Raw genomic sequence first — 25,539 nt, forward strand, 5'->3', positions numbered from 1 at the left:
CTGGAAGCTTAATTGCTCATTGCACTTGCCGATGAAGAGACGCTTCTCATTGGCTGAGTGACCCGAGATAAACCCGGCCATCAAGCTGGGCCAGCAAAGGCTGTGTGAGAAGAGGCACTTGGTTAGGTATCACCAAAACAGGGTTTATGGTGCTGCAAAGTCCTCAAAAAGGGTATATATAGATCAAAGAAAGGTGGCATGTTCAAGAAAGACTTCTTTCAAGCTCCTAGAGGTGTTGGCGGAGAAGCTGTGTTGATACTTACTTGGCTCATCTCATCTTTGTTTGCTGTCATGCTTGGAACGGGTTGCCGCATATTCACAGCTATGTCTCACCCGGAGATTGTTGAATGCCATAAAGATGATACAGCATGTACTGGCATGGCTGCTGGTACAGAAGCGGTATCTTTTCGGTTTCTGACAAGTCAGGGCATCTTGTTAGACACTTGATGAGATGTCGTTGTGTATTGAACAGTTGAAACTCAGGCTCGGTTTGGGGTTGATCATGTCCCGCTGTGGCTGAAGTGTGGCTGTTCTAGCCCCTGTTAGCCGAGCATTTACCTGACTTACAACCACCAAGCCGAGCAAATGCTTTATCTTCCTTGCCCAAGGTACCTACCTACCTTATGTAAGTCTGATATTTGGAAACAAGTTTACATGACCTTTGAATGGATCTATCAGCCGATCTTGTAGTACAATATTACCTGCTCAGATATGTTTCTCCCGTGGTGGTGTGCATGGAATATCTCAATCTTAGCAAGCCATCTTATCAAGTCTTTCACACCTGTCGAAGGCCTCAACTCAAGTGTTTTTGCACTTTCGGCTTTGGCCAAACACTTTCCTATCTTGCCTATCCACGTAGCCAGCCGTCACCGAGACAGTTATCCAAGGCACTTCCATCCCAGCCACTGTGTTCTACTCTCTTGTTTGTTTCATGTTGCAATGTTTGCCGTTAACACTGCACTGCAGCCCAGGGCCGCCACTATGAATGTGCCTTCCACATTTAAGAGAGGGAAGAGGATGGCCTTCCTTCTTCCATAATATTTCCACCTCTTCCAAAAACAAAAAAGCACTTCGCGCCCAACTTTATCTTAACTCCTGCTTGCGACCGTTTTCAATGCAGATCGCCAAGCCCCCAATTCACTCTTTAATCCCTTGCATGTTCAGCATGGCCACTGCTACAAGGATTCACCACTTACCACCAGAGACCCTCGACAATGTCATGTCGTTTCTCCCACCAGCTGATGTAAAGAATCTGCGACTCGTCGACCACAGGTTTTCGCCATTGGCCACACGACGGCTATTTCGCCGCACTCGATTACTGGCCCGAGCAAAAGACAACAATGACCCTCAACGCTTCATACAGCTCGCCAATTCTGAGTTGAGTGGACTTGTCCGCGAAGTCAGCTGTGATGTTTCCAGCATAGTATATAATGGATTTTACTATTTTGAGAAAGACCAGTTCGAGCTCCTTCCTGTCTTCTGGGATGCATTGCCCCTTCTAGCTCGCTTTCGAAACATTCAGACTCTGCATCTGTGTTTTGATGCCAGCTTCGCATTGCAGGATTTCAAAGCAGGTTCCAGCCAGTTCAGAAGTAGGGTTTTGAAAACTGTTTTTCGCATTTTGACGGGAACATTCACTAAGGAAGTGCCAAAACCCATCGACACACTTTCCAGTGCCTCAATCGAGAGCTCACCCTCTGACACCCCGTCATCTCCGATTACTCTATCTACTCTCATAATTTCCAGCTTGGGAGATTACCATGATCCAGAACTCACGAATATGCCCGAATTCAAAACAGCCATGGGAAACATCAAGGCCTTGAGGCTTGATATAGCGCAGCACAAAGCCAGGTGGGGAGAATGGGCATTCACAGAGACAACTGCGATCCCAAATCAATGCCAGGAGATGTTCACTCAGCTACCTCTCACTTGGCATTCCTCGAGGGTCGCTGCCAACCTACAGGTCCTCTCGCTACATTACCAGTCATATTGGGGCTGGTTCCCCAACATTGATATACGCCTTATTGGCGGAGAAAACGGAATGCCCAAGCTCAGAAGCCTTTCATTGGGGCACTTCGTCTTCAGTCATCAGCGTGAGGTCGACTGGATAACTTCTTTAGATCTTGAAGAGCTTTTTCTCGCAGGTTGTGCCGTCCTATCCAAACACATTGGTCATCCGAGCACACAGAAGGGCTTCTGGACTGATGGCCGCGATATCTTTTCAACGGCCAAGATTGTGGGAGAGGCGGAGAGTACTTGTTTGTTGTGGCATGAGATCATTTGGCAAATTCGCACCTCTATGCTAAACCTGAAACGATTTTGCATCGTCGGCCAGCCAGATCGTATTTACCACTATCGAAAATTTTGTGAAATCAAAGGCCTTAGCAATTCCGAGCTTTCCTCTGACGAGGGATTGAGTCACGAATCAAGCCTCTGGCAACAATTTATAGGCCTCAGCAAAAAGCACCGCGAAACGGCGTTTCAGCACTTTACATGTGCCACCTCGCCCAAGTTGTGCCTCGAATCAGACGCTTTTCTTTGCTCCCGTTCCGGTCCTTCTACGAGTTTTATTAGGAATTCCTCCGGCTACAATTATGTTTCTCACGATCCCACATACACGGAACAGGCCTTGTATAATCAGGATGCCAGTTACTCCAAAGTTGGCCAAATAATCAATAACATGGAAAGATTGGCGACGATCGAGGTTACCATCCTACATTCTATGTCGTCCAAAAAAAGCAAAATGCAGCATATGGGCGCTGAAAAGCTGAGACTAGCCCCGAAGATGAGAACTCATGACACAAATGAATACATGACAAGCGTACTACGCCCTCTGCTTACATCTCCTGAGCTATCTCTCTTCAAGGCGACATTATTACTTTCAGATTTTCGTCCGCAGTACGCTCCTTTGGCAGACACTCACACGCGAAGACCATTATAGGCCCAGTTAGAAGCCAGTTAAGGGAAATCGCATGTCGTTGGTTCGTCCTATCACTGGCCTGTTTTCAGTTATGATCGGAATGGGCATGCGCAAGCCAGGGCGTGGATGAAGACAAAATTCAGGGGGGGAGACCAGTCAAGAGACATGTCTGATACCTCTGATATAGGATTATATCAGTCGAGTATGGTATTTCGATTATATCCAATGTACCACTCACTCCTTGGGTTTGCACTCCAGTGAAGATTGTCATGAAAACGTCAAAGCTTGGTTTTGTTGGGTAGGGGATATCTTTAAAGTATTTGGGACATATGCGTGCCAGAGAGAGTCATGTTGAAGGTCTACGCCAACTTATTTCTGTGAATTTGCACATAATGTTGGCAGCAAAACTCGAAGCAGAACGCTAATACCAAAGACAATTCGCATTTGCCTGCTGCGTCGCGTCTCTTGAACAGTATGAAGCAATTAAAAACAACACCCAGTCAAGCCCAAAGCGGCTGTTATTGATCAGCATGTTTAAGCCCACGAGGGGATTTTGTGGTTCTAGTCCATAGACTGTAAACGAAATTATGGGAGTGAGAGTGTAGTGAAAGAGATAGGAGGGAAATGTAAGCAAGAGACTTGAACACTGCCGCATTGCACTCTAGAGAAAATAAATATCCCAGGAAAGTCTCGCCAAGGGAATATTGATTTTGATAATATTTTACAGCTAGTAGTACTGAACTTGACCATCTATCCCGCTACGAGGGCCAAATAGTGTCTGTCACCGGGAAGCCGGAGATTTCTACCGATGAGGCAGCCCAATTCCTCGAGAAAGGATGAAGATCCGACTCCTGAATTATTCAAGGCATTGCATTGTATTCAGAAGCGGTCTCCTGTCTCGAATCTGAAATTTCCAGACTCTCGTGATTGGACCGGTGTCAACTGGGTCGGAACACACAGCGCCTCTTGAAGAGCAGATGATATATTACATATTGAAATAAAGACCCAGCGAGCATTTTCTCATTCCAATGAACAGTTCTTCCGGTAAATTGCATAATTTCTCCCAAGTTACCCGTCCTGGGATGTGTGTCCATTCAACCTATGTATCAAGAAATTGCCAGTCCCAACCCCTCATCAGCTGGTTGTCGAAGAAAGACCGAAGACTAGGGATGGAGGATGAAGAAGGGGAATCAAGGAGGGAAACAGAGAAAGAAGAATGAAAGTTTCTCATATCATAATCCCGAGACCGGGGCTTTTTGTACATCTATGTTTCGCTGGAAATAGAGGATTTGGCGATAATATCGTGCCAGAACATCATGGAGGTTGTTGACGCTGTCTATGGCCATTTAAGGTCATTTAATACCTTAAAGAATAAGACTATTGGGAAGCCTGTAAAGGATTATTTAAGATTTGTTCTGCTTTGACTAAAAGAATGTAAGTTTTAGTAGGAGGTGATTTAATTACTGTAAGAGCTAAGTTCCTAGATATCAGAATCTATCACCCTTGATAGTAATACTCAAATACCTATTGCCGATTTTATCCTATATCTTAAGAATTTAGATAAATAAATGATACCTTGTTTCTTTTCTGTGTGACTTAGGGTATATACTTGGCTCCTGGGGCTGGTTTTCGGCCTAGCATCTAGTCTTTATAAGATCCCATTCAGGATCCCATAGGCATTTAAGCACTTGACACAATTGGTGAACCTAATAATTGGCTCGTAGCTAAAGCATCGCCAATCTCTTGGTCCGTTTAAAGTAAAAATTATTTCAATGTCCATTCGAATCTCATTAAATGAACGAAGTCATTAGGTGAGAGCGAAAATGAAGACAGCGGCGTGGAGATGGTAGGTAATTTATACAAACAGTTCAAACATCACACCCTGAACCGCTAGTATCTTATCTAACGCTTCCAACCACACAAGTGATCAATTTAGGTACAATGAGAAGCTTCAAATGATTAAAGAAAGAAAGATGGATGGTGAAGTTGAAGTCAAAGCAATTGATGGGCGACATGTAGATTTAGGAAGCAAGAAAGCTTCAGATGCTCAGCTCAGATGCCAAAAATAGCTATCATACCAAGTCTCTACTAGGCTTACCTGAAGTTACCCTAAGCCTTTTTGTCATTTAATAAAGAGGTCCTAAGTAGTTTTTGTTTACCCTTGGCAACGTCGCTTCAATGAGATCCGGGAATAGCTCCGTAGTATCAGCGAAAAGAGGCGAGTTGAGAGCTGAGTGTGAGTGGTCAGTGGTGAGTAGGCGAGTCGAGCTGCATGCTGCAGCTGCAGCCGTAGCTGCGGGCAAGAGGCGAGGGCGGAGGCCTGCATATTGGATGCCGATAGAATGGCACTTTGGGAATGATTTCCACGGTACTGTAGATCTAGCGTCAGATCCTGTGTCGCGTTGGTGCCTGACCTTGCCTCCTCTCCCATTCACTAAGACTTAGTCGACCTCTCCTCTGGTTTTGGATGAGGCAGTGGCAAGTGTCATTGTGGCGATATCATGGAAGAAAGCCGTGAGGCTCATCTCATGGCGAAAAGGGAAATGGGGCGTTGCAGCGGCTGACGCCGATCCCCCACTAGGCTTGAATGATGAAACATTCACTTCTGGTTGGTAACTGTAAACATGGGATCAAGACATCAATCAATCCTGAACCTGCTGGAGGTCTCGGGGCGTGAGACATCACAACCTCGTAACTGGGCCAACTTGCAATCTGTGGGTGTAGCCAAAGACGTCTCATGACCGTATTTACTCTTGTGCATCATGTTTCAACGAGACACGTGCTCTTGCAAAGTGGTGGGCAACAAAAAGGTTGGACGGCCAAAATCATGACTTCAAAACAGGGTAGACAAGAATCAAGCTTCATCTACAAGAATATTGCACATCTTATGCCACATGGATATCATATATGCTTAGATCGGTTCACAAAGGATGCCGCCGCGTGTTTGCGCGGACAGACCAACAGAAAACAGACCCGGGGAGAAGATCCGTCTGCCGGAGCTTCTAGAGCATTTTCACGAGGGTTCGTTCATCTTAAAACAAGAGAGTTCAGGGGTGTCGACTGTCGGCCGCGTGATCTATGAGCCGCCATCTCCGGGGGAATGGACAACCGAGCGACGGCGAGATGAGGCTAAGCTGGGATGCCTTGAGAAGAAAAGACCCCTCTGTTTTTTTGTGTAGGGGACAGCGGCGAGGCGAAATAGGATGCGCTAGTGAGGCTTCTCGAATTTGACAGGCGAGCAAAAGAGAAAGGAGATGAGGGGCCAAGCAATGAATACCGTCTGTAGTGACATGCTTTGTTGACCAGTCGTTGCTAGAAGATGAGGTAGGTCTGCGACATACACGAGCTTCATTTGAAGTGTGATCCACCCAAGTTCGATATAAACGATACGACAGACCAATACAGAAGGCAAACTCAACTTGAAAAAGGTCTGAGAACAAGCTCGTCCTCTTACTCTTCGTAAGAGACGCAGCCCCTCCAGCTAATCAACGCTCAATTTCCAGGGACCCGGGTCCCCTCGCTCGTCTCTCCTGTACCGTACCAGGGCTTACGGACATGGGACACGAACGACGACCCAAAGACTGGGGAGTCCCCTGAGATCAGGCTGGGCCCCTGATACCGGCCCAGGTGGGCGGGTTAGGATGACCCTGGCTTCGTCATGGGCATTGGGAACGAACAAAGAGGGGCAGAGTTTTGGAAAAAAGGAAGAAGCACTGTAGAAGTAAAAGGGGGTTCAGGAAATATTATCACCTCTTTTCAGTTTGTTCATCGTGAAAAGAATGGGCTTGTGTCTTGTGTCTTGCGGCGCAATGACGTGTATAAAATGGGAATTTGTGAGGATTGGTGTCCCCCAGGTGATGCATGTTTTCTTTTTCCTCTTCTTGTTTTTGTCGAAAAGTTTATTATTCATTAGAAAGTCTTACATGCTTTTTGTACTCCACCACTTGATTGGCTTCCCGTCCGACGGGCCGCTCGCATGTACTGCCATAGACGAAAGAGATAGAGAGTCCTACTAAGGTACTAAGTTAATGTGAAAGTCAAAACAAGCAGTTTGGTCTGCAGTAGAGATAAATCAGGTGCTGTTATGCATACGCTCGGATAAAAGGTAAAAAGTTATGGACATTTGATGGCCAAAGTGTCTGTCAACAAACAAGCGGTAGGCGATAGCGCGTACTAATGAAAAAAGCAGGGCAGCAGGCTGCAGACAGACAGGGTCAAGAAAAGAGCCGCAGCAGCATCATTGCACGTGGCTTTGACGATGAAGAAAACCCTAGAATAGAGTAGTCGAATTTCCGCATGAACATGCCATTCTAATTGAGGCATCTCAAATCTCCCTTGGCAACCCCTGGAACCACGGTGCAAGTCGAGAGAGGGAGTGAGAGAGACATGCCATGTCACCTCGTCGTCGTCTCTTTTGTCTTGTCTAGTGTGACGGAGAGTGCTTGACTGTGTGAGGGAGGTGATTACGCTGCATGAGCTAGGTAGCTAACGTTAGCATCATCCGGGGAGCTTCACTGAGCAAGCCGGCCGGGTGTGTCATAAAGGGGAGCTAAAGATACGATGCGAGATGGAGGATGGAGCAGAATCATTACAAGATGAGACGCCAGTTAGATACGATACAGCCAAGATTTTCCGCCCGTAATGACTATCGATCTGCGGGACTGTCCTGTCTCGTCTCTGTGAGTGTTACAGTTGGATGCCTCACTGACAATGACAATCTCCTCTTGACTCTTTTCTCACACCCATTGCATCCCCTATTTCCCTTGGGTAATGAAAGTATTGGAACAGTGCTACCCAACAAGCTGAAAGGACCAGAGGTTGTGCTTCATAGCCTACCTTATCCGTACATTATATCCTAGGTATCCTATTCTATGCTGAACTGTGACCCCAACTGAGTCACTTGCAGGTTCATGCATCACATCGAGTCAGGTCTTGACTGAGAGTCATTTGCTTGCTACCCAACTGAACTGGTAAAATAATGCGACACGCAGGCTTGAGCTGTAACCTATACGTGCAGTAGTATACCTCTAAAGAATTAGCTGGTGTTACCTGGCGATGCACGTAATACCAGATCTGAATGCATAGCAGTATGCACAACATAAAAGTCGCTCCAACATTTTCTGGTAGACATAATAAACACCCAATCCATATATGTACGTCTCTCGTCGATGTCCACAGACACAAAGCAAAACTCCCATCACAATTGGGCGTGTCCAATAACATGCGGTCCACTGACCCTGAGCTAAGAGATACCGGTGTCGGGATGACGTTGCTCGCACTGTTGGAGCATCTGCCACAGTTGGACCTCCAGGGATAGAGCATCTGATTTGCTTCTCTACAACCATCACGAGGTGTCATTCTGCAGCCTTTCCACAAAAACATCAGCATCAAACATCCAATACCGTCAGCCTCTTGTGCTCTCAGCCTTCCAAGAGGCTGACTGTCTTTCTCAATCAATGCCAACCTAGGTTGTTAAAGTGGTGGCTTGACGAAAACCGGCCAGCGTCCCCTCGTCCCGGGCTCATCACTTAATTTTTTTTTCACAAAGCCCCCACCATGAGCTAAGAATTTAGAAGTGCATTTCGATCTAACTTAGAGTAAGTGTAGTAGGGGGAAAAAAAGAAAGGCTAATATTAGACACGGTACTGTTTAAAAAGAGCAGGGCTTTCATTAACGGTCAAGTTAACCGGTATTGCTAGCGAATTAGATACTAAATAAGTTCGAGTGAGTCGTTGAATGAATGATACCCAACAATGAATGAATGGATCGGATGGATCTTGAACAATGGAATGGTAAATCTCAAGGGCCACCTCATGGCATGGGGTCCCAGAACAACCCCTTGACGAGCATCTCAGGGGATGGACATGCTAGGGTTCCACAGTGGACTTCTGACAGCTGGAGAATAATTGAACTGCGCTGAAAACCCCACCAATTTGCGCCGGGCTTGGGGGTGTTTGCGGTTCTTCTCAGGTGGTTCATCACAGTGTATGCACTGTCCTAACGACGCCGCCCCATCCCACCTCATTCGTTCACATTGGAGGTCAGTCATGGATCCATGGATCCCCAGGAGGGCATGAGAGAAAAAAATCAGGGCCCCTCCACGGCTGCTGGCGCTGCTGTGACTGGTAACTAGTAAAGAGTCAGGACAGAACCTGAGAGGAACCTAAAGTTAAAGGAACCTGAAGGGAAAGGAAACTTGCACGGGAAACTATTCGCCGTCCGCTGTCACCTCCCCAACCACATCCACCCGACACTTAATTAATCCCCTTCTCAATCAATCAATCAATCCTCTCTCTTCATTTGGTTACAACACCCCCGTCTCCCGTCTCCCGTCCGCCGTTTTCCCGTTCCAGATCATCCATCCATCACTGAGAACGTCCCGGACATTTTGCTAACTGGGACTTGTTCCATCTTTTTCCCTCCCCGTCCCCTTTTCTACCTGACCTCTCTCTCTCTCTTAAACCTCATCATTTATCCTCCTCCTCCCTCCCCTCTCCTCCCCCGATTTTTAGTCGCCCTCTTCTTCTCTTCCTTCTTCCCCCTCTCGTCTCGTCTCCCTCCCTTGATTACTCCTCCTCCGTCACCCGCAATTTGGTTCGTCCACACCCAACAGCCCTTACGTCTACGAAACCTCCATTCGACCTTTTTTGCACCAACGAGAAGACGAGGCTATCGCGCGAATCCAATTTCCCCTTTCGCGCGACTATTTCTTGCTCATTTGTAGTCTTTTTATTAGCTACTTTTGAGACGTCGCTGGTTTCCAGGGTCATCCGCCTATCACCTTTGGCTCCCAGAAATATCGAACTGCGACCATTAAGTAACGCTCTTTGACGTTACTCCGCCATTTTCTGCCAAATCTTCGAATATAGGAATTTGGTTCATTCGGCCTCCTTCGTTGTGCTGGCTGTATTTGTGCGCCTTTATCGCCATCCAGGATCTCGCAGTGCCTTCGATTTAAGCTTCGCACATTTGTTGCCCGAGGCCTCAATCTTGTTTTAGGCATCTCGCTACACCTGACGGAACAAGCTTTTGTGGTCATTGACCCTGAGGCGGAACCCCCGAACCTTGTTTGACCCGACTCTTCTTGAGCACTTTATAGACAGTTTCTTCTGCGCCTGGTACCCTCAACTTTACTTAGCTACACCGCTTTCACGACCGAGACCCACGAGCCAACGATTTGATGCCGCATTTTTAACTGCTTGTTACGCATCCCCCGATACCCCCTCGCGTCTGCATTCCTGACACACTGCACATTCTGTACGTGTCAGCTTGATATAAACCCTCAAGAAAAGCAGGTGAAGTCGACTGCTGGGTAAAAACAGCAGCTATTTGCCAAGCTGGATCCCATCATCACAATGTCGCAGCAACCGCACGATATGGGTTACCTTGACTATGGTACATCAACCAATCGTTCCCCGAACTCGAGACAGAACTATGCTACAGCCGGTGGTTTCGCTGGCCTCTCACTACCTCGCCAGTCCCAACGCCCTTTTGACGCTCCTCTAGGCTCATCTGCTCTTTACCCTGCCGACAGGATCGGAAGTGGGTACAATCAGCGTGGTATGGAGAACATGGCTGGTATGCAGGGCTACATGCTGGATAATGGTCAAGCTTGGAACTACAACACAACCGGAGTCGCTACGGTGAACGGTGCCTTGAATGGCCCTGGACGGCAACGAAATGTGAACCGACGAGCCGCTCTTCCCCAGGTATGTAAATAGGGAAAGTTTATATGACTATGTCTGATTAGAAACAGAACTGGACCGATCACAGCGCGCTTGGTATTCATGGTAACCATGGAGGTCTTCAGCCCTACCAAGGAGGCATGAACAACAACCCCATGTCAAATGGTGGTCTCCGTGTTGAGCACCCCGGATCTCACGGCTCCCCCACTGATCTTCGATCAAACACCTCAGACGCCGACCAGCTTATCCCTACAGCTATTGTTATTAAGAACATCCCTTTCGCCGTTCGAAAAGAGACTCTGGCTTCTATCATGCTTGAGATGCACCTCCCTCAGCCATATGCTTTCAATTACCACTTCGATAATGGCGTCTTCAGAGGTCTGGCTTTCGCGAATTTCCAGTCTGCTGAGGATACACGCATGGTGATTGAGGCGATGAACGGCATGGATGTCCATGGCCGTAAATTACGCGTTGAGTACAAGAAGATGCTCCCTGAGGCTGAGAGGGAGAGGATTGAACGTGAGAAGCGAGAACGACGAGGCCAGCTTGAGGAGCAGCACCGTGCCCCCATGCTTCACCAGCAAAGCTCTATCCAGTCACTTGGTAGTCTTTCACAGTCTCAAGCCAGGGGCCCATCGCACCTCGGCATGCTCGAGGCATCTCGTGTTCAATCTCCCGCACTGACCATGCCAGGCGATGTTGATTTGAACGACCCCCAGACTCTCGAGTTCTACACCGAATTGGTTATGTTCCGTCGTGACGACTCGCGAGAGGTTCTGGTCTTCCCTGCTGGTATCGCTCCTGAGCATCGACGATCCATCCACATTCTCGCACACAATATGGGCCTTGAGCACCAGTCTGTGGGCGATGGCGAATCGCGCCAGCTTACGGTGCTGAAGCGACAACAGCCGTCACCCACCGCCCACATCCACAGTCAGCCAGGCACCAACCTGGACATGCATAAGCGTGGCCTCAGCCGTGCTGCTACATTTGACTTTGCCGCTGACCGTGAGACACGAGCTGCCAGCAGCAATTACTCCCACATGATGGGTCGACAGGGTCCCACTATCGAGCTTCCCGGAAGCCCTGAAGGCAACGGCATTCCCAACAACCTTCGAGCCGCCAAGAGCTTTGCTGATCTGCGATCCTTCACCCCGAGCCCTTCGCAGGCTTCCTCCAGCTACCTCGCTCCTTCGGGAATGAACAACATGGGTGGTAGCTCGACTGCTGCTCGCTTCGGTGAATACATGGGAGGTGCCATGTCACCTTCTGGCCACCCTGGCAACTCTGGGACACCTGGACCCAAGAATGACTCTGCTCTTCTGAGCAGCCTCAACAGCCTGAACTTGGGCTATGACTCTGCCTCCATGCAGAACCAGGCGCGAAGCACTCCTGGCGCTATTGGCAGCCAGCGCCCCGGTAACAGCTCTAAGGGAGCACCTGAGCGACAGCCTCGCGGACCTGAGTGGGAGACCAATGCCGGATTTGCTGGGCGACGTGCTAACGGCCACGCCACGCGCGGTAGTGGTGGTATGTCAACCGAGACATGGAACGATTGAACACTGGCTAATTCACGATAGATTCGTCCGACAACGGAGCACGCGTCGGTTCAAGCTCAACCAACGCTTCGCGATATCACTGAGTGTGATTCTTTGGCCACCCCTTGATGGGTTAGGCTTCGACGACCTGTATGTCAGGCGCCGACTACAACTGCGCGTATCATTACGGATTGACGACAATGACCACGACGCATTGAAATTTTGCATCGCATTTGCTTTTATGACTTGTAATACCGACATACCTGGGGAAGTGATGGCAGGAATTTCACTTGTCTTGTTGAACCCCATTGCATATAGTTTACGTGGGAACGGTTTTATGACTTTTGAAGATTGTGGGGGACGACAGTGGCCTAAGGAAGTGTGCGTGTGGCCGACATGATGACAGTTACCGATGAGAGAGAGCATGGGATAGGATATCTGGATACACAAATGTTTTCGACACAACTGGGCAACCAAAGATGTACAAGGTCACAGACTACAGACAGAAGCACTTGGCAGCACGCATGCACGCATAACCTGGAGTACCCTCCGGATGTACGTACCCCCGACAAGACCTACGACCACTATCACCACCACCACTTGACGATTATGACGCTTTTACGACGTTACGTCTAGACAGCTATACCGGCTTCTCCTCATCAGGCTGTTCAGCGTCAGCAAATGGGAGGGGTTGCCTCGGCGACTTACAACCTACTACTATACCCACCAAATCAAATAATTTCTGTCTAGGCGCTGTTCCTGGCATGACCGCGACGATGAAGACGACACATTTGGAGACGCCCGAGTCCGGCTTTTGGACAAAGGGGCACTGAAAGGGGCCGATGGACGAGTGCGAACATGGGTGATTTTTGAGTCGAAGGCCCGGCCCCGTTGGAAGGAAAAGAAAAAAGTTACACTATCTGGTTATCTGCATTACAGTTGAATTGTCTTGGTTCATGGTTCTGTTACAGTTACAGTTTCTGTTTATCCTTTATTTTTATCTATTTTTATTTATGTACGGATTGGACGGGAGTGGTATTATTCTGATCTCACCTGATTAATTCTTGATCTGCCTGGTCGCGGTGACTCGAGGAGAGTTAGAGATGGTGTGTTGGCATGGGACGCGTGTGGGCTATTTGGCTATCGTTGACTGGAGATGTTTTGGAGGAAGTTGTAAACACGAATAAGAGAACGAGCAGGGAGAGCCAAAGAGAGATGAGATATGCCTTGCGAACAAAGTGTACTAATCAAGTAGTGAAGTGAAGTGTTGTGCTCTGGGTGTTGTTTGAATAGATGATTTGCTGCGTGTCTGTATTGTATTGTATGTATGTATACCACCCAATCAATGTCTTAACCGCGCATGTCGAGAGTTACTGATCAACAACGCATCATCAAGACCCACATCTTTGTACCGTCAAACTCGAGTATCTGCTCATCTTCAACTCTGACTCAACCTATATCGAAAAAAGATTCAACTCGTATGATGCAACTCATAACGTTTCGCTGAGCATCAACGAGACTTGATTATTAAGACATTAACTACATCACGGGCGTTGATACCTGAAACGATCTAGTCCTTTCCTCTGATAGGGCGACCACTTTGAAACCTCATCCACCAAAAGCGACGTCATCTCCACTTTGTAAGAGAAGCATTGACTGACTGATAGTTGACGTCGTCTGTTCATCGTATTTATATATCCTCTCTTTCTCTCTTTCTCTCTCATCATGGCGAGCTTCATCTCTTCATACCTACCGTTTGGAAAATCAAAGGACGAAAATATGCCGGCGCCTGAGAAGAACAGACAGTGGACCACGGGTCAGGATGGCCTTGATAAGCTTGCATTTGGGGAGGGTGAAGTTCCCAGGCCGAAGGAGGGTGAGGTTTTGGTCAAGGTTCTTGCCGTTGGGTTGAATTATCGAGATACTGAAGGTAAGTTGTCCCTGACGTGGAAAAAGGGGGTGATACTGACTGTTGGAAGTCATCAATGGTGATTATAACCACCATGCCTCCATCCAAGACACAGACGCTCTCGTGCCCTGCTCCGACATGTGCGGCACCGTCATCCAGAGCTCATCGCCAAAACTCAAAGTCGGCGCTCGCGTCATGTCTATCTTTAATCAGACCCATCTCACAGGCCAAGTCACCGAGAAAGACATGGCCTCCGGTCTCGGTCTCCCTCTTCCCGGCGTCCTAACAGAATATCGCTGCTTCTCAGCCGACGCTCTTGTCCCCGTGCCCGATTATCTCTCCGACGAGGAAGCAGCGTGTCTCCCCATCGCAGCTGTGACCGCCTGGATGTGCATCAACGGCATGCGACCACTCGGCCAGCCTGCTGATGGTGGTAAGAAGAAGGAAACTGTTCTTCTGCAGGGCACGGGTGGTGTAGCGATTGCGGGGCTGCAAATCGCCAAAGCAGCTGGTCTAAACGTCATCATCACTTCTTCATCCGACGATAAGCTCGAGCGCGCAAAGAAGGATTTCGGCGCTGACACGGGCATTAATTATCGCACGCACTGGGAGTGGCAAGAGCCCGTCATGAAGGCGACAGAGAACCACGGCGCGGACATCATCTTCGAGACAGGCGGTGCGCGAACACTCCGCAAGTCATTCGACTCTGTAGCCTTTGGCGGGCTGATCAACTGCGTGGGCTATCTCTCCGGCAAAGAAGAGGAGCAGGACACCGGGGGCAAAGTGGGCGTGAATGTGCTGGCTCTGAGGAGGAATGTGACGCTCAAGGGGATCCTGAACGGGCCGAAAGATCGGTTTGAGGAGATGGTGGCGTTTTATGAGAAGCATTCTATTCACCCTGTTGTGAACAAGGTGTTTGGGTTTGAGGAGGCGAATAAGGCGTTGGAGTTTTTGAGCAGCGGGCAGCATTTTGGGAAGGTAGTGGTGAGGGTTTCGAAGAAGGAATAGAGTAGAAAGTCTACACGGATCATGAGATAGATGGATACCTGATATAAGTGCGTGTCATTTGTGCTACGTTATGTTGGTATTGTGTTCATTCGTTTTTGGCTACGGTTATCGTCTGGTGTAACACCAAGATACCTTAGGAGTACAGTTTTACACGGCGGCACATATAAAAGCAAAAATTGTGGTTTGAGAGCTGTGTCGAGGGCTCATTATAATTATCATTGCATTGAATTGCTTGGTGTGTAGAAACTCGAACCAAGAAGTGAGAACCCTCCTCGTAATGTACACAGTCAGCATTTAGTTCTCGTGACTTTCATGTCCACAGAAATGCCTTTTTTCTATATCGTAATTACAAAGTCTTTGGAACAACTCGCACATCAGAGTCGACCAGGTCCAGCCTGTTGATCAACGGCGCAAAGATATAATCCTGAATCGGCTTCAGAACAAGAACAACACGGTTGATGCGCCATCCTAACAACGGAACCAGAGCCCCGATCAACGCATCCGTGAGGAAGTGGTTCGCAGTAGCGACAATAGTAATGAGCATAGCGGTCGGCCATAGAGGAGCGAGGATGCGCATGAAACGATGCGGAGAGAATCGACACATGCAAACTGCAAAGAAGAGCGATGTTCCAAAGTGCAAACTCGGCATCGCAGCGATGGTTAATTGGAACCGATTATTGTTCCAGACATTAGCGCCCCCAGCTTTACTATGCAGAACATCAACGAAGCCATATTGCTGCGGTAGCAATCGCGGAGGCGAGCATCGCCAGAGCGTCACGATGACGAAAGCAATAGCGTTGTCGACGGCGATTGTACGACGAATGCGTTGAAAGGTCGGGGGTGGGAGATAAGTGTAGATGTAGATGAGGAAGAGGATGCCGATGCTGATGTGGGAGTAGTATATCTTTGCGAGGATGGGCATGAGCCAGGGCTGTTGGTTCATTATGTATGACTGGAAGTATTGTTCGATATCGAGGCCGAAGAAGGATTCTAGAGTGAGGATTTGAATGGCGTGGTCTCGAGCGCGGGTGAAGATTGGTTCGTTGCCTGCGATTGCTCGGGCTGATACTGCTCGAAGGCCTTGATAGATCCTACAACCATCAGTACGTGCATGAATCAGCGTGATGAGAGACGTACCAGTATGTCAAGTTCCAGTACCAAATCTCTATCAAGAACGGAAACGCATTGAAGAAGCGAGATAGCAGAACAAAGAAGAAGTTTGGAGCTCTGCGAACTGGGCGCTCGATGTGTTGGAGGAGAGTGGGCTTCAGAGGAGGCGAGTCAACGTATCGTTGGTCTTCAACATCGTCTAGAGATTCGTTGTACGTGATTTGAGTGTCTCGCCGTCTATTGATGAGGCATCCTATAGTGAAGGCGAGGACGATGACTTGGAGTTGTCAGTGAGATGTAGCTTAGAGCGTGATGGTGACTTACACACTGGTTCGACCACATTCTTTGAAGCTACAACCATGATTGAAATGAGCAAAAGGAAAAGAATACAAAGAAATAGAAGATAGTAAACACAATTATATATGATGAGGATGAATAAATACCGTGTCTATAAAAGAGGGTGATATAGACTGCCCATCAAGATCTATCCAGATAAGGGAAGGAAGAAGGGCTGAAGGATTTAAGGACAAAGTGACAGAAACAAGATAAAGTAGTGTCCTAGATATAAGTAGGTAGGCAGATAATAAAAGAAACAAATCTGCAGGCCAAGCATAGCAAAGACAAGGTAACTAGGTAAGTTGCACGAACAAGGAAACTTATTGGGGGTGGTACCAAACAGGGAATAAAGCACAAGACACAAGACACAGCCAAATATTGAATGATTGCATTGCATTGTATGTCACTGCCATCGGAGAATAGGAACAGAAATACCGATGCTACTCTAATCACACCCGGCGCTTGACCATTTGGGGGACATGTCTATCTAATGTTGTACTGTTCTATTATTCTATGGCCGTCTCAGGACTTCACATGCAGCAGAATATCCCTGCTCTCACAGTTAAAATAAACGTCCGATCAAGAACACCCCCTGTCTCCCAAATCTGTGGATACTATCTAGTCCTCCAAGTCCAAAGCCACCGAGGATGCCGTCGGACTTTATAACATCTGACTCGACCAGAACTTCAATATCAATACTCCAAGCCCTGCGATAATCTCACAGACACAACGCGTTGCAGTGGCTGAGACATCATAAGCTCACCTCAGCCATCCCCATGCGGGTACAGCGCGAGTGCAATAAGCTTAACCAACACAACTGTATCTTATTCCCAGTATATTAATTAAACCCTCCCAAAGCTTAATGTATCCAAACACCAGTCTTGGCCGTCGAGTGACTACAGCGGCACATATCTCCCAGCGTGACGTGTTGCCGAGTGTGAATATGCACGCGATCAACACAGAGATGGGTTACACTGAACCCAGCATGGCGATAAGTCATTGGCTTAAACAAGGCAGTGAAATTACAATTCTCGTGGAGAAGACGTTGCAGAAAAAAAAGCTTGTTTCTTTGACGTCAAGAAGATACCATCATGATTCCCAATTTAGGTCGTTGTCGAATCTTCTCCGTTTGAGATAAAAACCCCGGCGGTTCGGTCTAGATTACCACCCCGAGATTCTCTACGCTTTCCGTGTCGGAAATCCGGAATGAGCGGAGGTTTTGGGATCGGAGCTTCACTTCCTCTGATCGGAGTCAAAGAAATGGAGTGTTTGTGGTTTGGGAAACCTCGGTATATGGAGACTGGGAGCTTGGTATGATCTGATATGGCACGACTACGAGGACTATGATCTCATCACCAACATGCTATTCTCCAACATATAGACATAAGGCTCACCACTATTTAAAGGAAGCTATTTGAATTTTAGGCGAGCATGGATTCTGTGTAGCTTCGTGTTATTTAGACCATGGTACAAGAGTCAGGATCAGATGCATTGTAGCATCACATCGAACGACAGATCCCACACAGAGTCTACCCCTTTTTCTAGGGCTGATCTGATACACGTTAAAAAAAGCTTGTCCGACCTTAAAGGCTTAATTATCGGCGCCAAGTTGTCTACCGAGAGGCGAGAGGCGAGAACATGCAGCCTGTCATCACTATTAATATCCGTACGTTCCGGCGGCCACAAGGATCATCTCCTTCATCCGTCCATATACGTCTCGCTAGTCGTTCCTCATTCTTTGCTCTCGTTCATCGATTATTATTGATGTGGTGATCATAATTGTCCATGTTGCTACGTCACAGAGATTATATTGACAAGTGCCTTTGTTCATATATCTGCTTTGCCCTTGATATGCTCTCGCCGAAACCGCCTCGATACATGATGAGATTCAGTGAAACAGCCTATCAAGTCAAATCTCACTCAGTTAGACATAAACCATGACAGTATCCGTATCAACTCAAACATTAAATTACCAAAACTAGACCAAAGAGGAAGAAGAACAAGACATGGTCTTCTCTCTCCGCTCCCCCATTTCGTCATTCCTCCGCCATCGCACCATCCTGTCCCTCCCCCCTTTCTCCGGGGTATCATAGCATTTCCATCCCAAATAAGAAGTGAAATGATTTGAAATGAACTAAAGTAAAAGAGAAAAAGAGAAATAAACGAGTCAAAGCACCAATAGTAACCGATTACCCTCCAATCCACGTTAAAAGGTTTCGCACGCCCGCAGCATGATCCCAAATCCAGGCTGGCAAAAAACATTACCATGACCCGAGGCCGTAAACATCTGTAACTTCCTGATAATGCACATGTGTCTTATGTCTTTTGTGTCGTGTTCACAAATCGTGAATGCTTCCGAAATGCTCCCTTCCCCGCGTCATGTACACCGTTGCTGTTGCAACTTCTAGCCCACGTCAAAGGTCTGCGTTTCCGCAGGCCACTCCGTTAGACAAGTCGAAAGGTTGCTTGCCGAGCAGTGATCGGCTACCACATTCCTCTACAATTCTATGCTGTACACAAACAGCCCTCAATTACTCGTAGCGTCGAGGGGCACCGAACGTGTCAAGCACGTGCTCGGATGTTCGAATGATCCATTCAAGCTTCGCTCTCTCGAGGTTGGCCAGGAAAGGATCCGTGGGGAAGCCATCCTGGATGCCACCAATGAGAGGCTGGATGCGTCCGATAAGGAGCTGCATGGTCTGAGTCGTACTCTTGATCACATCGCGAGCACCCTGTTGTTCCCATTCCTATGACACATTAGTTGATGCTCATTATCCATGATATAGTGTGAACTTACAAAGGCAGGAAGGTTCTCGGCAAAGGCTCGGAGAGCCATTTCGATCCATTCGACTTCCTCCTTGAGACGAGCGTTGGGCTTCAGATCCTTGGAGATTGTGGCAATAACAACAAGCAACATCAAGGGTGGAAGATTCTCGAACTTGGTAGGGGGGAAGCGACTGAGGCAACGACGGAAGATCTCTTCCTCACGTCCACTCTGGATCCACTGGATCATGGCGTCCTGGTAACGGCCCTCTTGAATAGCCTGCTCAACAATTCTGATGCGCTGCATCAAGTCGTGATCAGCCTCGGGCTCTGTCTGGTTACGCTGGCTGGCGTAGGCACCAGCAAGAGCGCTGACACTGGAGGCGGGAGCGACGTAATCAGAAGCCTGTTGCGACGCTTGAGGGCTGTTCACTTGCTGAGAACCACGGAGGTACTGAGGGCTGCCCATATACTGCTGTGCCTGGCTGGCGGCCTGGCTAGGAGCTTGACTGGGGTGGTAGCTACCAGCGTGGCTGGCCTGAGGGTGATGATGGTTTGAGCTGGCGTAGCCGTGATGGGGCATGCTCTGACCGTGCCCTACATTCTGGGGGATCCCGGAAAGTTCATGGACAGGCTGCTGCTTGAACTTGAGGAAGTCGGCCTGGAGCGCCGCCTGAGAGGCAGACATGGTTGTAACCATTTCCGAAAGACGAGTTACATGAGAAAGGAGTTGGTCGATCTTGGCGGTGTCGGAAGCATGCTGGGCCTTCATATACTCAAACTGGTCATGATACTGCTGGTGAAGCTCGCCTGCGACACGCTGCGACGCCTGAGTTGCAATGTTAGTGAACGTCGGGGTGAGTCGCTGGGTCAGTGTCGCAAGGACTTCCTGCTGCACGCTCGTAGCAACCGAGTTTCCAACGCGGTCGGAGATGGCCTTAATGAAATCGCCGGAGCGCAGGGATCGGTTGAGAGCATGAGGAAGAGAGCTCTGGATCTCCTTCTGTACGGTAGAAGTAAGATGAGGCTGCAGCTTGTTGTCTAGAAGATCGGTAACTGCGGCGCCAGCCTTGTCGCCAATGGCAGGAATGACGAGCTCAGTGAACTGGTGGTGGATCAGAGCCTCCAGGACCTTCTGAGTGTTTTCGTTCAGCACCTCCGAAACCATATCAAGGAGTTTAAGCTGGTGCTGATTGAAGTTCTCGTCACGGACGCGGATGTCATCGTCAATCTTACCGTGAAGGTTCTTGAACGATGACTTGAGGGTCTCGCCGACACTCACGGTGAGACGAGACTCGAGTCCAGAAATGGCGGCATCCAAAGCCTCACTAGAGACAGCAGGTGTGGAGGCGTTGTTCGCGGTCTTGGCATCCTTATTGCCAGCGCGAGGTGCAGCGCCGTTAGTAGCTGTGTCACCCTGGTTGGCAGCGTTCTTCTTCTTTCTTGACTTTCGCTCAGGCTTCTCCGACTGAGACTCCTTGGCGGATTGGACAGGCGTTTCAGCCTCCTTCGGCTCACTCTTGGCCTTGGCTGGAGTAGTCGATTCGAGTCCACGCTGGCTAGACTCGGCTTGGGCTCCTGGGGTGGGCTGGATGTTCTCCTTGTTCGCACCGCGGTTAACGACACGGACAACGGCGTCTCCATTGCTGGCTGGGGTAGGTGCCTCGGCGGGCTGAGGAGCCTTGAGCTTCGAAACGGTGACGACGCCCTGGGCGACGGCATCAACACCGTCGAGGACCTTGTTGTCCTTGGACCATCCGAGCTCAGTCTGCTTGACAAGGAGGCAAGCAACACCCTTGGAGTGCATGGCGTACAGCTCAAACAGAGTGGGTTCGTCGGCATCTTGAACCATGGCAGGAGTGCCAAGAATGTCAAGACTTCGCAGAATTCCCCGGTTAGCGAACGAGTACTCACGAACACCACTAATGACAGCGGTACTATCCGGCTGGGGGATGGAAGAGTCCTGAGCAATCAATCGCTGAATATATTCGGCCTGAGATACACTCTTGAGGTTATACTTGGGTGCGGACAAGTGCGCAAAGTAGATGGAGTTGCGCGTGGGGTGGCCAATGACAATCATGCCAGTGGCTGAGTGGTACATGACACTACAAACAGCATCCGACTCCTTGCTGTGGGGTAGGTTGAACTCCTGCACGGGCTTGCCGAGAGCAAGATCCCAAAGCTGCAGAGTGTGGTTCTGCTTCATTCCAACAATCATGTATCGCAGGGCACATCGCTTCTGGTAGGGTCGCTGCTTGTCGAGAAGAAGAACCGAAGTGGGCCAAGCCTTCTCACCTTCAGGTGTGGTGGCAAGTGTCATCAGGGGCTCCTTGACCTCGAGATTGGTCTCAGCGGGCATGGGAGCACGCGGGTCGGAGCCCTCCTTGACAGCGGTCAGGTCTCGAACATCCCAGAACTTGACCCGACCAGACTTGTCAAGAGAGACGATGACCGAGTCGTCCTGACTAAAGGTGAAGTCCTTGCCAGCCTTGCCAGTGTTGATCTTCAGGGAGCACTGCTTGGCAAGAGTTTCGGTGTCGACAACGCGGTCGTGGCCAGGCTTGAACAGGTTGTTCTGAAGGATGTATGAAGGCCAGATGAGGTTGATGGACTTGCCGCGACCGACGGCAAAGTACTCTGGGTGAATTGTCGAGGTGCGGGCACGGGTCTTGAGAACACCACCAGGGGCATCACCCTCCTGGGAGCTCATGGGAGGCAGAGCAAAGCCATACCCCTCCATATGAGCATCTTCGATGTGATCCTTGTCACCATCACGAATCTGAACCCAGTAGACGGTGCCGCTGATGCCAGTACCGATGATGGCCTCACGGTGAGCGCCGTCGTGGTCAGTAGGTGTAACAGACATGGCGACGTTGAAGATACGGTCCTTGGTGTCGGTGAAAATCTTGGCATCCTTGCCATCCTCCTGTCGAATAACACGCAGACCACCTTGTTTGGACATGCCGTAGGCCATGTAGTTCTCAGTGGCGGTGTAAAGGTTTCGATCAATCTGATCAAACTCCTTCTTGAGTCGAGCAATATCCATGATAGTCTCGTCGCGGAACAAGGGTCGTGGCTCGGTGCCCTCTTCCTGAAGAGTAATAGAGATCCACGGCTTCATGGGGAAGTTAAACACCTTGACAGGCGGGGTCTCCTTCTCTTCAATAACGACGATCTCGTCCTGGTCGGCGCTCTCCCAGCTGTCAGCAACACCCTGAGCGGCCTCGTCAACAATCTCGCGAACAGTCTCAGCGACATCGTGTGGGAGGGTGTCCTCGAGAAGTCCCTCATTGTCGCTGCGGTCAAGCTCAGCTTGGATAGCCTGGGCGGCAATGTGAGCACTGTCCTCGAATTCCTTCTCGGACTTGGCGTTGAGCATATCGTCAAGGTCCTCGGCGATTTCAGCCTGGGCCCGTTCGTGCTCCGCGCGCTCAAGTGCTTCCCGGGCTTCATGATCAGCCTGCTCGGCAATGTCCTCGATGGCCTCTGCGACGGTCTCCTTGGCGGTCGAATTGTAGTTGTCGAATTCGGAGGTCGGAGGAGTACCCTGCTTCACCGAAGGGTGTGACTGCAGAGACGCGGTTCGGGTTGCCTTGCGACGAGTCTGGTGAGGAGAGGTGGGGAGAGCAGCTCGGTCACTGCCAGCGCCGACCGAGTGGTCATGGCGGTGGGAGTGGTGGGAGTGGTGAGAATGCTGGGAAGCAGCTGGCGAGTCCTTCTTAAGAATCTGGAAAGGAAGAGCTGGTGGCGACTGAGCCATATGGCTCTGACTCTGGCTCTGGCTATGAGGAGACGACTGAGCAAGGTTCCCCAAGAGCTGCTGGAAAAGAGCCGAGGTGTCAGTCTGATCCTGTGAAACATGATGGAAGGAATCGGATGCGTGCGATCCTGCGTAGGAATCGACCGGGCGGTGCTGCTGATTCGAGTACTGGTTGCCATGCTGCTGGGGGTACTGCTGCTGATAACTGCCAGAGTAGCGAGCAGGTTCGGCAGGAGCCAGGTCGGGAGACTGAGGCGTAAGGTTGTTGGAACGCGTGGTCTCAGTCAGAGCCGATTGCTGCTGTTCGCCCTGGCTAGGCTTGGGGCGGTTCAACAAATTGAGCAGATACGAGCGCGTATCGGCCGGGGGAGAACCGTTGCCAAAGGCTTGCTGAGGGTGCGGCTGCTGGGCCTGCTTGGGCTCTTCCGGCTCGTGGGCGCCGCGCATAAGGGCAGCCAAGAGACCAGTCGGGTCAGCAGAAGAAGGCGCAGGCTGGTGAATCTGAGCAGGGAGAGGGCTCTGGATGATGCCTCGACCTTGCTGAGCATGCTGCTGGAATTGGTTGAATTGATGGAGCTGATGGTCCGACAACTGCTGGTGCATCTGCTGAGGAGAACCAGGTTCCTGCGGCTGCTCTTGGGTCTGCTGGGTCTGCTGCTGGATGTGAGCCTGGGCCCGATTGTGAGCAGCTTGGCTCTGCAGCTGCGAGCCACCTGAACCGCTGAACTTGAGCAAGTTCAGCAGATTAGCGGTGCGATCCGAGTTATTGGAAGGCATGCTCATGTTGTTGACAGGCGGCGTAGGGGCCGGCGGCATGTCGAGATTGTCCATGGCGACAAGCCTAGGGTAGCGGGTGCGGTTGCGGACTCGAGAAGAGCTACCGCGTTATTATTGTTGGTGGTTTTTTTCTGAAGGTGGATGATTCAGAGACGACAAGAAAGCGAACCCGAATGGAAGCGGAGACCGGGACGAAAGCAAAAGCAAACGGGCCGAACAGATTCCGAGAGGACGCCAAGAGGAAGAATGAAAGGGGACGACGAGGGAGAGAAAAAGAAAGAAAAGAGATCAAGATGATAAAATGGAAATGAGTAGATGCGATTCTATCTTTCAATCTTTTTCAATGATGAGATGAAGTTGAGGATGAAGATAAAAAAAGGTGGTTGACGTGGGGGGAGGAAAAAACAAAAGTCGCGAAACCGGTGATGATGACGGTGAAGTAAGGCAAAGCAGAGCACCAAATCAGTGGCTGGTAGCGGTGGGCGGTAGCAGTAGCGGTAACGGCAGTGCCGCAGTGGTACGGTACCTCACTTTAAGCTGATGAGCTAAAAGCCTAGGAGAGGTGAGGTTTGTGAGGGAAAGCAACCAAGGTGATCCCAAGCAATTATCTGTGCACCTCTGCTAGTGTTTGGGGCGGCCTCAGGAAACAGCTTTGCGCAATGAGTTCGATCGATTGACGATGTAAATTGGTAACCAGCTGATGGCTGCTGCTGGAGCCCAAGCCCACGTTGCCCAATGCTACAAGCAGTGCAATCCAATGCAAGGCAAAGCAAGGCAAGGTACTTAATGTTGAGGTGACGGACGGGAGGGATGTTTCCACCTCACTATTCCCCCATTGCAAGGTAACGCACAGAGCTAAAGTACCTGGAGGGAGTGAAGGAGTGACGTGGTTGACTGGGGCTGGTTGGTTGATGTTTGTGTGTTGTATTTGCTGGTACCTCAAACTGAGAGGATGATATCGGATGATGCCGTTGAATATCATCTACCGGCATTACATGGAAAAGGCATATATTACAAAGTCTGTTCTTTTCACCGAGTATCAAACATTCTTTCATCAATAGCATCGAATCTCAAATGTGGCTGATGCAATGTAAAGCTCTCTCAGCTGTGATACATACAGGACAGACAGACATGGATATGAGTGAACCAGTTCGGCATGTTAAGGTAGCGCCCAGACTGCCAGCTGTCAAAGTCACCGCCTCTTCAAGTTCTATTGGCCAAGGCAATGAATCCAGATCTCAGAGACATGTACATTATTGGTGACTCATAAAACAAGTAGCTAAAGTAAAGCAGCCCGAGATTCGGTTCGAGCCTGAAAGAACTTGAGATCCTGGCTTTTGCATATGCAGCAGCTGCTGTCTGAGTCCCAACATTGTTGAAGAAATTCTGAGACCAGGCTTTCCTTTCTTTTCTTTTCCGAGACGACATCCTTGAGATCCTCGATGCCTCAACTTTTAATTACATAATCATGAATCTAGCAGTTCCAGAAGCGTAAATGATCCCCCAGTTTGATGATGGTCATCCAGGGACAAATTGTGGTTATTCCCACTAGGCGCTTAGGTTTTGTACCTCGGAACTTAATCGAGACTTCCAACGAGCTGCATATCTGGATCGCGACGACTACAGTAAACAGCAGGCGCAGATCTGATTAATACCATATAACTTGCATTTCATTATTTATCATCTGTCTAGGTAGTTTTAAAACTCAAACAAATGCTATAGTGCATGTCAGT

At 49.3% G+C, this 25,539-nt stretch overlaps 5 protein-coding genes across 5 annotated transcripts; 3 read left to right on the top strand and 2 right to left on the bottom strand.

Annotated features, from left to right (window-relative positions):
• Window positions 1–1,165: 1,165 nt before the first annotated feature.
• On the top strand, window positions 1,166–2,941 carry FPRO_00272 (uncharacterized protein; the record flags this gene model as incomplete). Its single annotated transcript, XM_031225575.1, has 1 exon — window positions 1,166–2,941. One exon carries the CDS (start codon window positions 1,166–1,168, stop codon window positions 2,939–2,941), a length of 1,776 nt encoding a protein of 591 aa, XP_031076198.1.
• Window positions 2,942–10,275: 7,334 nt separating this feature from the next.
• Window positions 10,276–12,247, top strand: FPRO_00271 (uncharacterized protein; the record flags this gene model as incomplete). The annotated part of the gene is made up of 3 exons (XM_031225576.1): window positions 10,276–10,629; window positions 10,677–12,135; window positions 12,186–12,247. 3 exons carry the CDS (start codon window positions 10,276–10,278, stop codon window positions 12,245–12,247), a joined length of 1,875 nt encoding a protein of 624 aa, XP_031076199.1.
• Window positions 12,248–13,868: 1,621 nt separating this feature from the next.
• On the top strand, window positions 13,869–15,060 carry FPRO_00270 (related to NADPH quinone oxidoreductase homolog PIG3; the record flags this gene model as incomplete). Its single annotated transcript, XM_031225577.1, has 2 exons — window positions 13,869–14,073; window positions 14,123–15,060. The coding sequence occupies 2 exons, from the start codon at window positions 13,869–13,871 to the stop codon at window positions 15,058–15,060; spliced, it is 1,143 nt and encodes a 380-aa protein (XP_031076200.1).
• Window positions 15,061–15,406: 346 nt separating this feature from the next.
• Window positions 15,407–16,531, bottom strand: FPRO_00269 (uncharacterized protein; the record flags this gene model as incomplete). Its single annotated transcript, XM_031225578.1, has 3 exons — window positions 15,407–16,151; window positions 16,198–16,447; window positions 16,495–16,531. 3 exons carry the CDS (start codon window positions 16,529–16,531, stop codon window positions 15,407–15,409), a joined length of 1,032 nt encoding a protein of 343 aa, XP_031076201.1.
• Window positions 16,532–19,037: 2,506 nt separating this feature from the next.
• Window positions 19,038–23,860, bottom strand: FPRO_00268 (uncharacterized protein; the record flags this gene model as incomplete). The annotated part of the gene is made up of 2 exons (XM_031225579.1): window positions 19,038–19,253; window positions 19,304–23,860. 2 exons carry the CDS (start codon window positions 23,858–23,860, stop codon window positions 19,038–19,040), a joined length of 4,773 nt encoding a protein of 1,590 aa, XP_031076202.1.
• Window positions 23,861–25,539: the final 1,679 nt, after the last annotated feature.

This window comes from Fusarium proliferatum, assembly GCF_900067095.1.
Source record: "Fusarium proliferatum ET1 genome assembly, contig: FPRO_scaffold001, whole genome shotgun sequence".
Lineage (NCBI taxonomy): Eukaryota > Fungi > Ascomycota > Sordariomycetes > Hypocreales > Nectriaceae > Fusarium > Fusarium proliferatum.